General features: G+C 38.6%; 1 protein-coding gene across 1 annotated transcript in view; it reads right to left on the bottom strand.

The window, feature by feature from the left end:
* The window catches only part of SERPINB7 (serpin family B member 7), a 30,380-nt gene extending 19,698 nt beyond the window's left edge, over positions 1 to 10,682 (bottom strand). The window contains exons 1-2 of the mRNA XM_004745607.1: positions 10,623 to 10,682; positions 5,373 to 5,558 (exon numbers count right to left, since the gene is read on the bottom strand). Of these exons, the coding sequence (XP_004745664.1) occupies positions 5,373 to 5,540 (168 nt within the window). The 5' untranslated portion in view covers positions 5,541 to 5,558; positions 10,623 to 10,682. The remainder of the gene's footprint in view (positions 1 to 5,372; positions 5,559 to 10,622) is intronic.
* Positions 10,683 to 16,299: the final 5,617 nt, after the last annotated feature.

Raw genomic sequence — 16,299 nt, 5'->3', positions numbered from 1 at the left:
TGGGGTACCAGGTGGTGGGTATTATAGAGGGCACGGATTGCATGGAGCACTGGGTGTGGTGAAAAAAATAATGAATACTGTTATGCCGAAATTAAATAAAAAAATAAATTTAAAAAAATTACATGAATCCCCAGAAGTCATTCTTGTTAACTTTTTGAAAAAAGCTTTAACGAGTAAAAATATTTAATATTATTCTTTGATCATTTATAATTTTACTCCATTTTGATAATAATCTAGTTGTCTCTTCTGACATTCCTAATTGGCTTTTAGTAAACTGGGCTGGTACAATATTGAGGTAATGCATATTTTTTTTATATTTTCAAAAATTCTAAGATATTACACATTCAATAATAAAACTGCCATGACTAAAGGTGAATAGTGATACTAGTAAATATTCAAATGTAACAGGTATTAAATAAAATATCAAAGGGCATAGTCATCACAATCCAAAATGCCGGCAGTCCTGTGCTCTCGTATCCCCTGACTGACCTTATGAAGGAAAATCAGAATTTCTTTTTCTTGTTCATCACTGATAACATATTCGGATAATGACAAACAAGGAAAATCATGGGCCGTCACAATTTAAAAATTTTAGGCTCTTCGGACAGAAGGTTAAAAAATAAAAAAGATTTTGAATCGTTGCATCCCAGTGGCCTTCCACCTGTGTATTCATGACCAATTACAAAACTATTATGTTTTCTCACAAAAGCGGTAGAATAAGTAACATATTAAAATGATTATTTTTTGAAATATTTTTGGTAAAACCCACTTATTTTAAAGAAAATTCTTATTTGGGTGCCTGGGTGGTTGGACGACTGCCTTCAGCTCGGGTCCTGATTTGGGAGACCTGGGATCGAGTCCTGCCCCTAGTTCCCAGCTCCATGGGGAGTCTGCCGCTCCCTCTGACCTCTCCTCTAACGCTCTCTCTCACTCTGTCTCTCTCTCTCTCAAATAAATAAACAAAATCTTAAAAAAAAAAAGAAAATTCATATTTGTATACCTTCTAAATAAGACTGTACTATAAAGACATGATTAAAGATGAAAAAACTATGACATACTTTATTTCAATGAAATGCTATGTGAGAGAAAAGAGAAGAGTAGGTAGCTCAAAGAAAAGAAAAATACATTTGAAAAAGCAGTCCATCAATGTGAGCAGAAGTGTTTCTGTCTGTTGCCAAACTCCTGTTGACCAGAAGGATCACCAAATCATTTTCCGTAAACTATAAAACAAAATCCATGAGGTCACTAATTTAGAAGAGAATAAAAAAAGGTTTCTGGATCTTTGTTTTGCTTGGTTTTGTTTTATATGCAAGGGCCTGGTTTTTAAGCTGTGGAGTTGGGAGAGGTGGTTTGGATAAGAACTTTGAATACTTCATTGTGGCTCTCTGTTTCTGGCCAAGAAGATGTGGATATGCATTTCTTGGAAAACACATTACATCTTCCAACTAGGAGGATGTTCCTGCAGATACATGAGAGGTAATGCCCCATGGGTGTGGGAAGCAGACCTTCCCACACACTAGCTGCCACCACGGGCCCTGAGGCTCTCGGAAGCAGAGGTACAGGACAGCCTTACAGTGACAGCGACCTTCTCCCTCAAAGGGAAAGGGGGCTTCAGTTGGACCAAATACAAGTATCCAGGAGTGAACATTGAAGGATGAATTGCTGCCTTCTTGATTAAGACAGTTGTTAAGTACTAGATTCGGAAAACATCTGTTTATATAGAATAAGATGGAATGAGAGCCGAAAAGTCAGTCTTGCTTATTTACCCCTGAAATAACACAGCCCTACTGAGATAATCCCTGGGCAACAAACAGCAAAGGAGAAAACTTAAGCAACTCAGGGCTGAGCTATGAATCCTTTAAAACAAAGAGGCGCAACCTTCCCCCCACCCCCACCACCAAATACCACTTTGGCCTAAGGGCCTTTGTAGCAAGCTGTGTTCCTGCCCTTGCTCGAACACCTTATCATTTGGATAAGGACCTTGTTCTCTTTTTACCAGCTTATTCCTTGAAATGATAATGTAGGCTCTGTGCCTATGTTTGGTGTTTCAAGGCTGTGACATATTTTCCAAGTGTTTCAGTCCTAAAAAAATAAATAAGGTAACTTTAAATAAAAAAATTAAAATAAAATAAAAACCATTATGTTAAATTATATTTTATATATTATGTATATATAAAATACATATATTTTATATATTATATACATATGTATATAAAATATATGTATATTCTGGATTTCGATGCTATTGTCCAGTAGTAGAACCAGGGTTTCACTGAGAGTGGGAGACCTGACCTATCTTTATTTATTTATTTATTTATTTGTTTGTTTATTTTTGTGTTAATTTTTTTTCAGCGTAACAGTATTGTTGTTTTTGCACCACACCCAGTGCTCCATGCAATCCGTTCCCTCTCCAATACCCACCACCTGGTTCCCCCAACCTCCTACCCCCACCCCTTCAAAACCCTCAGATTGTTTTTCAGAGAGAACTGACCTATCTTGAGCCAAGAAAATTCAGGACAGGCCCAGAACATCGTGTTGTGAGTTAGCAAAGATTTAGAATCATCTGAAAGGATTGTTAAAAATGACAAGTTTAAAGAGATTTCTATTGGCCCAACTGTGACCATCTTAGCATTGAAAACAAGAACGAACACTGGTCCATGGTAAGGTTTAAGAGAGAAGGATGGATGATGCCATAAATTACAACTAAAGTGACCGAGGCTTGATTTCTCTAAAAATATACATACGTGACCCACAGTGTCAGGTGTCAGGTATTGCAAGGAGAAACTATCTGGGACAGAGTTTGGGGACTGGCGGAGGAGGCTTAACAATTAACTTCCAAGGCGTTTACTGCAGATGACTAAATTTTGTACCAGTGAATCATGTCAATGTTTCTGTGTCTACAGTTGCATTTTTCCCTTTTCCATGTTTCTTATAGGAGGTTACAATAGCAAGAGGTATAAAAAATAACTCAGGAAAGGCACTGATTCCAGTGGTGACGGAAGAGCAGACCTCAGTAAGACAGGCTCTCTGAATCCACTGTGACCTACTTCCGTGAGCGGTTGACCCTTGTCCATCAGGCTGTTGGGCCACAAGGAGACCTTGGGAAATGAATCAGGCAATAGTCCAGGAATGTTCCTAACCCAAAATCATACAATAACAAGTAACTGTACCTTCTGTTGTGTTAAAGGCATGGGGTTTTGTCATAGGTGTGGAGCCTACACATCTTTGTCTAACATATGGAACAGGAACAAGTTTTGAGATACTCATTAAGAGGATACCCCCAAATCAACCCCCATAGTTTATAGGTGAGGATACTGAGGCCCACATGGATGAACTAATTTTTCCAAATCAGAATTTGGATCTGATTTTCTTTTTTTTTTTTAAAGATATTATATATTTATTTGACACAGAGAGAGAGATCAAAAGTAGGCATAGAGGCAGGCAGAGGGGGGGGGGTAAGCAGGCTCCCTGCTGAGCAGAGAACCTGATGTAGGGCTCAGTCAGGATCCTGAGATCATGACCTGAGCCAAAGGCAAAGGCCTAAACCACTGAGCCACCCAGGCACCCCGGGATCTGATTTTCTAACTCCCAGACCAGTATCTTGTTTCCGTGACACCACGTTGCTTTACTTAGTTCTAAAACATTATGTACTTATACCAATGAATGAATACATTTTTACTGGTTACTAAGTTTTTTTTTTTTCTCCAAAGGATTTATATTTTACACTAACTCTAAAATAAATGAGGCTTTGCAATAATGTACTTTGGGCTGCATTTCAGTTTGGTGGTTTTAAGCCAAATAGTTCTCAACTGTGGGTTGACTCTGCTTCCTGGGCGATCTGGCACTATCTGGGGACATTTTTGATTGTCATGACTGGACAGAGGTACAGTAATGGTATCCAGTGGGAAAAGACCAGGGATACTGCTAAACCTTCTACAATGCACACCAAAGCCTCTTCATGACAAAGAATTATCTGGCTTAAAATGTCGGTGGGGCTGAGATTTAGAAACCCTGATTTAGAAGATCACCCTGAGTTTGAATCATAGTGCTGACACTTACTAAGATGGCACAGGAACACAAAAATCCGGGTGATAATGCCTACTCCGGAGCTACTGGGAGCAGCCAATAAGATACCCTTAGAGCTTATCCCAGAGCTGTACGCCGATGAAACTTCTAGCAGTCAGCTGTTATCATCTCATTAAAAGTGTTCAATGCACTATGGTTGTGAATCACTCCAGCTCTTGGGAAAATGGTGTCCTGAGACTCTGGTTATTCCTTAGCAACAAATATTCACTGAGCTACCCAGAATGAGAAATGAATTGTCCTAGCTTAGATTATCTGAGCAAACAATCTTCAACAACTGCTTAGTTGTGATGGGTTACAACACAGACAATCTTCCTCTAGTTCTCATTTATAAACTAAAATAATGGGGGAAACCAGGAGGCAGAAAGTGATAACAAAGACCTCCACAGGCAGCCTAAACCTGGGATCTCCCCTGCTACTGAGCTACTACAGTTCTGTGACAGTGTCACTTCCCTGCACAGCCTGGCTCAGGGTAGTATACAAGGGTGAGTTAAAAAGCACTTTCTACACATGCTGGTGACAATGTGATAACCATTCAGTAGGTTACTATTATCTGGAATATACTATTATGACATTGGTGCCCATGTCACTTGTGTTTAAAGTGGGACTTCAGGGGCACCTGGGTGGCTCTGTCTTTAAGCACCTGCCTTGGGCTCAGGTCATGATCCTAGGGTCCTGGGATCAAGCCCTGCATCGGGCTCCCTGCTTGGCAGGAAGCCTGCTTCTCCCTCTCCCACTCCCTCTGCTTGTGTTCCGTCTCTTGCTGTGTCTCTCTCTGTCAAATAAATAAACAAAATCTTCAAAAAATAAATAAATAAAAATAAAGTGGGACTTCACTAGTATCTTCTTGTTGCCCTCCTTTCTCATCTACATCTACTCAGGCAGTGGTTCCCAAGCTTTAGTCCACACCTGGAGAGTTTATTAAACCACAGATTGCTGGGTTCTATCCCCCATGGTTTCTGATTCAGTAAGTCTCAGGTGGGGCCCAACCATTCCCATTTCTAACAAGTTCTCCAGGTGATGGTAATGCTACTGGTCTAGGAAATGCATTTTGAGAAGCACTATACTAAAGAAAAGCATCAAAGCAGTGGTTCTGAGAATATTCCTGTTGTCTCCCATCTCAAAAACAAGTGCTACAAGCAGTATGGGTTCTTCACACCCAGAGAGGGACTCACTGAGATATCTTCATTTACATGGTACCATTGCAGTAGAATGTGCTCTTATAGGAAACAATTTGCCCTAACTGAGGATTGGCAGAAACCATGGGTGGTGGCACAACTGAGACTGACCTTATCAATCTGAGAGACACAGTCACCTCGTGCACCCAAACGGACCAGGGCCAGGGCAGTGAAGATGCTCAGAGAAGAGAAGAACACATTTTCACTTCCTTGATTGTTATCCATCTCTCTGAACAGATTGAAACAAAACTCTGCATTTGCAGCAGCAAGGGAGGCCATTGTGGAATGGAGCGCTGCCTAGAGGACAAAGAGAAATGGAATGAGTGCCAAGTACGTTTTGGGGGCATATGATGGTTTTTCTAGTCTTTGATTTTTGTATTTGAAGCTTCATTTCTTCAATCTTGGCTATAACCACCAAATAACTTAGAACAAAAAGAAAATTTCCTTTGGTCCTTGTTAACAACACTCTAAAGGTCCTTGTTATCCTTGTTAACAACACTCTAAAACTCTGTTGTGCCAACAACGTCACAATACGCTCACTTTTTTTACACTGATATTCTTTGGTGCAGCGTTTCTGTGTTTCTGCCTATGCTCATATTCTCACACTCATATTCTCACTTCTCCTTGACATGACTTTGCTATCATCAGTGGCCTCTGAGTTGCTTTCAACCCCTAAGCAGACACATTTCCGACGTCTACCTTTCATCAAATCACCCCCATTTTCTAAGCTGAAACAGAGCAAAAGAGCTCTTCGCAGTAAAACAAAGAGTACAGCATTAATGGTCTCTTAAAGGGACTATAGTCCGTGCCTTTGCAATCTGTAATTTTAAAAAACATTAACATTTAGAGATTTAATACATAATTTCCTTACTCCTTCTCTCTAGAAGAGCCACCATACATGCATGTGTTTAATGCATGTGTTTAATCAGGCATCCTAACTCTTCTCAGGACTGTCCTAATTTCAAACATTATGCATCTTTGATCCTATATTTATTATTTTCACACCATTTTCTAATTTTTTTGGAATGTAAGTGTGATTAACCATATTATGTATCACAAACATGCACATGACTTTCCAACACAGAGATCTATCTCTTACTGGAGAACCTGAGGTATAATAGCAAATTTAGAATCCAGGATGAAAATGAGATTGTCTTCAAATTCTTGATAATGTTTCTGAAATATAGAGGGTTACCACTACTGCATGGCATTTTTCAGGACTCTATTTTGGTATTTCTTTGCAGAATTTTTCCACAATACTAAACTGATTCCAGTACCACAGTTGGAATTGTCAGAGACTAAATGAATTCCCATGGGTCCTCCAAATTAATCTCCTTGAATACTCTGTGACATTATGCCTAATGTGTGGTGGGTTCCAAGACTCATGGACCCTTAAGAGACCTAGTCTTAAACCCAAACTTGTTGCTAAAAGTTGTATGACCTGGGTTAAGCCTTAACTTCTCTAAGCTCCTAAATTACCTCTTATTCAATAATATGATCAATTTACAACCCCCCCCCAAAAAAATGTCTGCTTCCGCCCTACAGTTGTTAAAGGATGGCATGATGTCCAAGCTCTGGGGAGCAGGATGAGGGCATGGTATAGAAAAGGAAGAATGCCAAAAGAAGAGGGATATGTGGGGTTTCAAAAAATAATATCCTACAGCTGCTATGGTGTTGATTTTGTTGAAGTCACAAAAACTTAATGCTTTTCAAAGTTACAAATGTCATTAAAATAAGTTTTCGATATTTATTTTATCAAATGGAAGCTTGAGTTTAAACAAAAATGAAAAACAATCTAGCATAATGCCTGATTCATTGTAAACAGTGAATCGAAGCTGCCCCCATATTCATTATTCTTTATTAAATGGTAATAAATTTGCTCTTCCTTAAAGACCACAAATTGCACATTTCCAGAGTATGCCTGAGGAAACTATATTCTGCACTTTGGAATTCCAACCCCTGAGAACGTCACTGAGGCACAAGACCATAAATGATGCTGTTTTGCAAGGTCAAATTCAGCTACTTTCAATTCATTACAGGTCCCACTCCTCAGTTATGCCCCCAGAAATAAAGGGTGAAAATATCATTCACACTCCAAACACTCTTCACTCCAAGAAAGAACATCTATGTTTTTTTAATGGTTATCCATAAAATTGAATGATTTCATATCAAATCCATGTAAACTAAGGGGACATGTAGTGGCAGCTTTGATTAGAAGGAGAAACCCCTTCTTGTAAGGGCAAGAAGGAAACAGAGCAAGGAGAGGACACAGAATGAGAGATACAGGACAATTTTAGCCAGTGAGTGATATCGGCAGGAACTAAGGTCCCCAAACTTTCCAGGGGCTCAAAATCACATTCTACATTGGAAAAGTTTTTTTTTTAAATTTTTAAAAATGAAAAAATTGAAATTAGTGTATAGATAAGTAAATATATTTATATTGAAGCATATACTTAAATTGGAACTTAAATTGAAACATTGATTTTTTTATATTAAATTTTGAACTTATAAGAAGTTCCTTAATTTTAAAGTGTAAAGTGCTAGATTCTGTCTCTTCAGTTTCCAAGACTTCATATTGATTGCTGAAAAGGATAGTAAATGAAATTAATCACTCTTAGAAAAGTAACTTTAAAAGCAAAATTATAGTAATCATTTCCAAATATGTATAGTGAAAATTATACTTAATAGAGGATTGTGGAATTATTTTAATATATTCTATATTATTTATTTGATATGTTTGATGTAATATATTCAATATATATTGAAACTTTAAGATCTGCAATATTTAAAAATGACCCTGTTTGGGGACCTGCCTGTGTGGAACAGTGGAGAGTGGAAGTTACTTGGTTAGTATCATATCCCAAAGTACAAAATTTCAATGCACTTTTATTTGGTCAATCCCCAGTTCTGTTTGATGCTGTACGAAAGTATGTCTTACTGGGGCACCTGGGTGACACAGTGGGTTAAATGTCCTGATCTTGGTTTCAGCTGTTAGTGATCTTAGGGTGATGGGATCAAGCCCTGCACAGAGCCCTATGTTCAGCATGGAGTCTGCTTGGGACTCCCTCTCCCTCTGCCCCTCCCAGTCCACGGACTCTCAAATAATTAAATAAATCTTAATTTTTTTATTTTTAAAGATTTTATTTATTTATTTATTTGAGAGCAAGAGAATACAAGCAGGGGGAGCAGCAGAGGGAGAGATGCAGGACTTGATTCCAGGACCCTGGGATCATGACCTAAGATGAAGGCAGACGCTTAACAGATTGAGCCACCCAGGAGCCCCAATCTCTAAAAAATTTTTTAAAATAAAAAAGCATATCCTACTATTTTACCCCTAGGCAAGGTGGGGGGCCTTTCATGTCTTTTAAAACCTTTTCTTAAATCATGCTTGAAGCAATAATTACAAATGTTCATTTTCTAATTTTTCAATCATCCTGATGACTTTTCACAAAACTACATTGTACTGGAGAGAAGAGAAGCTACACAGGAATTTGTTCATTGAGGCAACTGAGTGCACATTTTTACGAGTTAGATTAAATTTTATGGAAGAGACACATAAACATAAAAAAAATGAGCTGAGACTTTCCTAGACCAATATAAATTCTCAAGCAATGACTTTTAAAATGATAAATGATACTAGATCATATATCTTTAAACATTCCTGTACAGAGGTGTTTATGCACTTTGAAAATAAATACCAAATAGTATGTTCCACTTCACATAATTGTTTTTATCTTTCTCTCTGCCGGTGCACTGCAGTTTCTAGAAATGAAAGCAAGATTCTTTCCTTCTCTTTTGATATAAAGTTTAAATCGCACTGGCAAATAGATAAACAATATTTAAGGGTGAGTTACTTTTTTATGCTCCCAAGCTTCTATCAGGTGACAGATGAATAAATATTAGCATTAGTACCAAAACTGTGGTTTTCCTTTCTCCTATACTTACTTTTTATCCCAACTTTAAAGAAAATAATAAACAAGCACCAAGAGAAATAAATTCAAACAAGCCATTCAAAAGTATCCAGTGATTTTGGTCCCAGTTAAATAACTACAGGAAATGGAAAAGGAAAATAAATTACGTTAAGCCACAGAAGGTATCAGTATGATACGACCCAGGCCCCAGGATGCCTTTGTCCAGACATAGCAATGCAGAAATATGCTTTCCAAATCTGGAAAGAACTTGGCTTCAGATTAATTTTTCATCCCACTAAAAAACACTGCATTCTTATACTCTTTGCACAAATATTTTAGTTTATTATACAGATATGTAATTTATCATTTTCAAGTTAATACAAATTAACAAAGATTCCTAAAGCTTTTTAAATCCCAAGCATCTACCTTGAGGGTCTAAAACTCCACAGGAACTCAAAGCTTATTTGTTTACTTATAGTATATTTTAATCCAAGAAAATTCTTACCCCTTCCTTCCTATAGTCAACATTTTTTATGTCAAAACAAAAAAATACATCTTGTCACTAAAGTTTTTTTTGAAGTCTAATAAAAGGCAAGAAAAATAATTTTTACATAAAGCATAGGAAAAACTAGGGACAAAGCACAATAAAAACACACAAAATTATAATGACATTTTATGGACCTAAATGTATTATACCTGATTGACAAGTTATGTGTCTTAAATCTTTGATAAAAATATTACCGAATCTCAGGATAATTTTGTCTGTACAAGGAAAAGTAGCTCTATTTCATGGTACATTACTGAAGAAGAAAAAAAAAACTTGTATTTAAAATTAAATACATATTGGGGAAAATATGAGTAACTACTATCAAGCATGCTTAATTTTTATTCTTATCATAGAAGTCAATTGTAATGCTATCAATAGTTACTCCTCTACAGAAGTATTTTCAAATCTTTCCATTTCTTTTAAAATCTGGTTTCAAATTTTGGTAAATCCCTAAGCAGACAAGCACCATGCTACATGATTTTTTTAAGTTCAATTCTAATCTCAAAGCCAAGTTTTTCCCATGCTATATTTAAAAATTCTAACTTACAATGCCTAAAATAAGAACACTGGGAATATAGAACCTAGATTTGTACATAATTCCCCAGATGTTATTTATCTATTTCAGAATGGAATATGAGGTTCAGCTCATCTGATCCCCTGCATGGCGCTGCCCTTGCCCCCATGACACCACAGAAAGCCAGGCATCAGAGGACCCTAAGAGGAGCCCTAAGAGAGAGAAAGCTGAGGGCAGGACTAGGCAATGATTTTGATATTGTATGATGAGTTCAGACCCTCAGGTACAAAGAGCCATTGTTTTGTCTCTCTCCTCTCTCTCACCCTCTGTCTTTCTCTCATTCAAAGTGTCTGGCCAGACTTTAAGTTGTGGGCTTCAGAAATATTTACCTTACTCTCTTCATAGAGGAAGTTAGCAGCTGGTTGGGTGAGTCTGAAAGAGTTCCTTGCATTACTCTGAAATATAAAGCCTCTGACTCAAAGACACTCCCTACTTCCTTTTGTGATGACCATGGAAGTTTTAAATAATGGCATTAAAATATAATTATGTTAAGGCCCTTTACAAAGCAGATTAAGAGAAATGTGTAGCATCTGTGCTACAGATCCAATTCAAAGTGGTCAAAGTAGCTATGTTTTAATAAGTATAATAATATATATTATATGTAAGTATAATTTAGTATGAAATTTTATTTAATTTGATATTAACATCACATAGTATTTTATGTAGTATATGCAAATATTCATATATTGTGCTACACTGGTATTTTTCTACAGGAAAAGGTGTGTTTTTCAGATTCAACCACTGATTTTTGTTACTGCTATTGTCAGATTCCACCTCCTCTTTGGATTTTGGTGTCTAACAATACTGCAGAGCCCCACATAGAAGGGCATCAGTGACCCCCTAGAGAAGCGAGAGGGCAAAGAGCTGGGGGACAGAGTGGGGGCAGCAAGCACCGCTCTGGCTCAGAGACAGGATTTCTGTATTTAAGGACAGCAGGTGAGCTCACTCTTTCACAGCTCCTTTGGTTTTACTTGATACAGTGTTTCTGACTTTACCTTATCATTATTCCTACAAGCGTTTGCCCACCCTGCCTTAATTTTAATTGCATGTTTTAATACTAGAAGTTTTAATACTGGAAGATTGTTTAAAGTTCTCTAAGGTGAATATCCTATCAGGATAGATGTGTTTGAATATATTGAACACGTGGGGAGAGACCCACCTTCACCAGAAGACGGATAAGCTAGTGATCAGAACACTGAAAACTAAACAAACAAAAAAAAAAATCAGGAAAAAAATATAATTATTAACTCAAGGGCAAACAAAGATTACACAGTGAAAGGTATAGCCTACTACACTTTATAGCTCAGCTGAGGGTAATAGTCTCTTAGTTGTAATGATTTAAATATTAAGTTCTGAGCTAAACAAGACTCATGATGTATCTCTGTAAGAATGCCAGGAGGAAACTATGTGTAGGGGTCAGGTGGGGAATAGGGTATCCAAGAGACACATCTTCCTTCCACGAAAGGAAGTCTTTAGTATAAGCCTTTAAAGGTAAAATGCAAAAAATAGCAGCCTTAGCATGGTATTTAGATATCTGGAGGAAGATACAAGCCAGCATTAAAAGCACTTGGGATTGGAGATATGTATACACCTATGAAATCACCACCATAGTCAATCATACTGCAATTAAGTGGTTTTAAAAACAAAAGCATTGAGAGTTGTTTTTCCTGTTACGTGAGAAGCAGGGTGGGAGGGGGAGGGAAGAGGACACTGCTGCTCTACTTGATCACCTCCGTGGTCTCCTTTTGACTCCTCACTGCTTAGATCATATCTAAACTTGCAATGGACGAAGGATAAAATACCAGATCTAGGGTTGAGTTCCAGCTTGGCACCTCTACTAGCCGTAGGACCTTGAGCCCATAACTTAGTTTCTCTGAGCTCCCATTTTTCTATCCATAATATCAGAATTCAGATCAATTCTATTTTTATTTAAAGACATATGAATATATGTGTATATCTACAGGTACTATATACTACACCACAGGTACTATGTATATATACCACAATAGCGTTTGGTGCAGGAGAGGCCCTCAATAATTTTAATCCCCGTCCATGCTCACTCTGTCCTGGCTGTATTATATTACATGTGATTACATACAACATAAGAAGTTGGATCACCTCAACTGTTTGTATATAGCATTTTACCTTGGAGAATCTGGAGTTTTACTGCTATTATCTCTCTAGTGTGATAGTTCCATCCTCCTGAAAATAAGACAATGATCAATAATACATGGAGATTTTCATCATAGGAGGAATGGAGAGGGCTTTTAGGAATAATGGGCAGTTGGGAGTGCAGGCTCAGAGTTAAGAGGTGGGGAAGGGCCCCGCTGGCATGGAGGTTGAGGTCTGAACAAAGAACCAGGGCGCTCAATTGGTTCCAATTTGCCTGAGATGTTCTTGGTTTTAGTGCTGAAAGCCCCAGCTCCCGGGACACCCTCAGTCCTGGTGGGACAAACACTGGGGCACATTTCTTCCCTTCAGCCACAGCTCCCAGACCACCGCTTATCTAGCACATCCCAAAACTCTACACCAGGTCATGTTCATTCAATTCAAACGATCTTGAGACACAGGAAATATAATGCTGACACCCAAAATACATCCTCATCTGCTCACTGATGCCTGAAATTGCTGCAGCAGGACAAATGTGGTCCTAAACCACAGTCAGAAGAGAAGCACAAAAGAAAACACACAATGTGATTTCCTTTATGAGAAGTCAGGCCAAGCAAAATTGTGTTTTTAAGGATGCTTATGTAGGTGGGCAGACTGTGATAAGGGCATGATTGCCTTTACTTGGCTCCTCTTACCTCTTAGGGGGAGGGAACGTTTTTTGGTAAAAGGATGAGGAGGGAGACTTCAGAGATATTGGCCATGTTCTATTTGTTCAATTCCATGCATATATTTTATGTGTCCAATTTATATTTCATAATTTTAAAAAGTCAATCAAAACATATAAGGAAATACATACCTCAGAAATAGGACGTAACCAATAACAGATCTGCTCCTGAGGGCAGATTTTGATGGGGGGAGGGGCAACCTGAACTGAAGGTAAACAGAGTGGCAGGCAGGTGAAGAAGAATGCCAAGTAAGACTGGAGCTCAGACAGACATGGTGCATGATGGGAGACCAGGGGTCCCAGTGTTCCCTCCAGAGATTCTACACCTCTGCATGTAATCGGCCATTTTTGACATCTTTCTTGAGATTCACCAGTGAGCATACCTCTCACCTACAGCTGCAGAAACAGGAGCAGCCTCTTGAATATGCAGATCAAGATTGCATTCACACCAGCCTCCTGGCACACACCCACAGTGATGAAACTGATCTCCTTTCTCAAACTGATGCATTCTCACTCACAAAGAAAGTGTTTTCATACCACTCTGGACCGTTCAGCCTTAATGTGTTTTCCCAAGGCACTTAGGAAGGGGACAAAGAAGAGGGGAGCTGAAAGCCTGATTTATCACAATCTAATAAAAAGAAACAAGCATTTCTAAGCTGAGTATTTTCCTAAAAACCTTAGAATTAGTTTGTAAAGGCTGTCCCTAGGTGCCGTCTACACCCTCCGTGCCCCACCAACTGTTCATTGATGTGTAGACTTAGCTTCTGGGATGGATTCCCTATGACTCACAGTAAGCACAGTCCCTAAAGTTAATAAGCATTAAGCCTTTGCACCAAGTTTCAAAATAGTATCTAAGGCAGTCATTACGGGGTTCACTCAGTTTGCATGTGAATAAGATTTAAAGGGGGAATTGGCTCATCTCTCTTCTTTACAGTGCCAATGGTTTTAATGTAAGTATACACAAAATTTCAGGATCTAGAGCATTTATTAGCCTGTCTCAAAACATACCTTCTGCTTGTGAGAGGGATCATCAGTAAACTAAAGCAAGACATCAGGGACTTCTGTGAATTTTGTATGAAATTTTATAGCAACTTGTCATTGCTCTCTTGTGGTCTAATTCCTTTCAACCTTACCCTGTGTAGATATGCTTAGCATAAGAACTTAAAATAGAATTTAACATAGTATCTTCATCATTCCTCAAACTCAGATGTTCATCTGGACCTCAAACTATTTTAACTGGCTTCTTTTTGTGCTATCCTCCATCCTTCTCCTACTCCCTCTTCATCCCAGTTTTTTCTGGCCTGGAATTTTCCAGAGACATATCTGTTGGGTTTGTAATCTCAACTGACTTCTCTAGATGCTTACCTTAACTGAGCAGCTTCAGAGAGAAGCTGAAACTTGGGATGTTAATTCATTCTTGTCACCTGGCCAGATTCCTCTCCACCCTTCTGATCTGGCAATGAATGGAAAGCCGCATCTGCAACATCTAGATCCTCCCTGCTATAATACAGGCTACAGTTCATGGAAATGGGTTTGTCCCTTGATAAGTGGCCATGTGTAGGCAAAGGTAGGTTTGCCACTGGAATATACCACACAGGCCAACCCTGTCAGGTCCCCTTCCCTCCTCGGGAGCTTTGCGCTGTCACTTTGCTCTAGCTCAATAAAAAGAACATCCCATAGAGAGGCATCCATTTCAGTCCCAGTGCTAACATCACATGGTTGAACTCTGTGCCCCTGGCATCTGCTGTGCACAGAAGGAACTGCAAGCTGGTTCTTTTGGATTAATGTTTTCTAGTATACAGCCAATGCTTACCCAAATGACTGAGTCTTCTCCTGTAAAAAGCTACTGGAATCTGAAGGGGCCACAAGCTTACAGTGGCTTATCAATTTTATCTAGTTCTGTTTCTTGCCAAGGAAGAAAGGGAGCCAGCTAGCTTATCTGAAATCAAATCAGTTTTGTCACTTCCATGATGGTTTATGAGTAATATAATAATAGAGAAAAATAAAGTCACAAAAAAGTCCTTAAAACTTATTTTGAGGAAACAGTCAAAAAAACAAAGAGGCAACCCACGGAATAGGAGAAGATATTTGCAAATGACAGTACAGACAAAAGGTTGATATCCAGGATCTATAATGAACTCCTCAAACTCAACACACATGAAACAGGCAAAAATAACAAAAAATGGGCAGAAGATATGAACAGACACTTCTCCAATGAAGACATACAAATGGCTATCAGACACATGAAAAAATGTTCATCATCATTAGCCATCAGGGAGATTCAAATTAAAACCACATTGAGATATCACCTTACACCAGTTAGAATAGCCAAAATTAACAAAACAGGAAACAACATGTGTTGGAGAGGATGTGGAGAAAGGGGAACCCTCTTACACTGTTGGTGGGAATGCAAGTTGGTGCAGCCTCTTTGGAGAACAGTGTGGAGATTCCTCAAGAAATTAAAAATAGAGCTTCCCTATGACCCTGCAATTGCACTCCTGGGTATTTACCCCAAGGATACAGATGTTGTGAAAAGAAGGGCCATCTGTACCCCAATGTTTATAGCAGCAATGGCCACGGTTGCCAAACTATGGAAAGAACCAAGATGCCCTTCAACGGACAAATGGATAAGGAAGATGTGGTCCATATACACTGTGGAGTATTGTGCCTCCATCAGAAAGGATGAATACCCAACTTTTGTATCAACATGGGCAGGACTGGAAGAGATTCTGCTGAGTGAAATAAGTCAAGCAGAGAGAGTCAATTATCATATGGTTTCACTTATTTATGGAGCATAACAAATATCATGGAGGACAAGGGGTGTTAGAGAGGAGAAGGGATTTGGGGTAAATTGGAAGGGGAGGTGAATCACGAGAGACTATGGACTCTGAAAAATAATCTGAGGGGTTTGAAGTGGTGGGGGTGTGGGAGGTTGGGGTACCAGGTGGTGGGTATTATAGAGGGCACGGATTGCATGGAGCACTGGTTGTGGTGAAAAAATAATGAATACTGTTTTTCTGAAAATAAATAAATTGAAAAAATTAAAAAAAAAACTTATTTTGATTTAGTAGTTTCAATAAATTTTCCAGTGAAGGGTGTTGTTAATACTGAGAACGGGATTACAAATGGATTTCCTATTCTCTGTGTCCTGACTGCATGGAGCTGAAATATGT

This window comes from Mustela putorius, unplaced genomic scaffold (assembly GCF_011764305.1).
Source record: "Mustela putorius furo isolate JIRA1106 unplaced genomic scaffold, ASM1176430v1.1 tig00003858_pilon_pilon_pilon, whole genome shotgun sequence".
NCBI lineage: Eukaryota > Metazoa > Chordata > Mammalia > Carnivora > Mustelidae > Mustela > Mustela putorius.
Note: the sequence above shows the minus strand (reverse complement) of the source record. Positions and strands in the feature narration are given on the sequence as shown.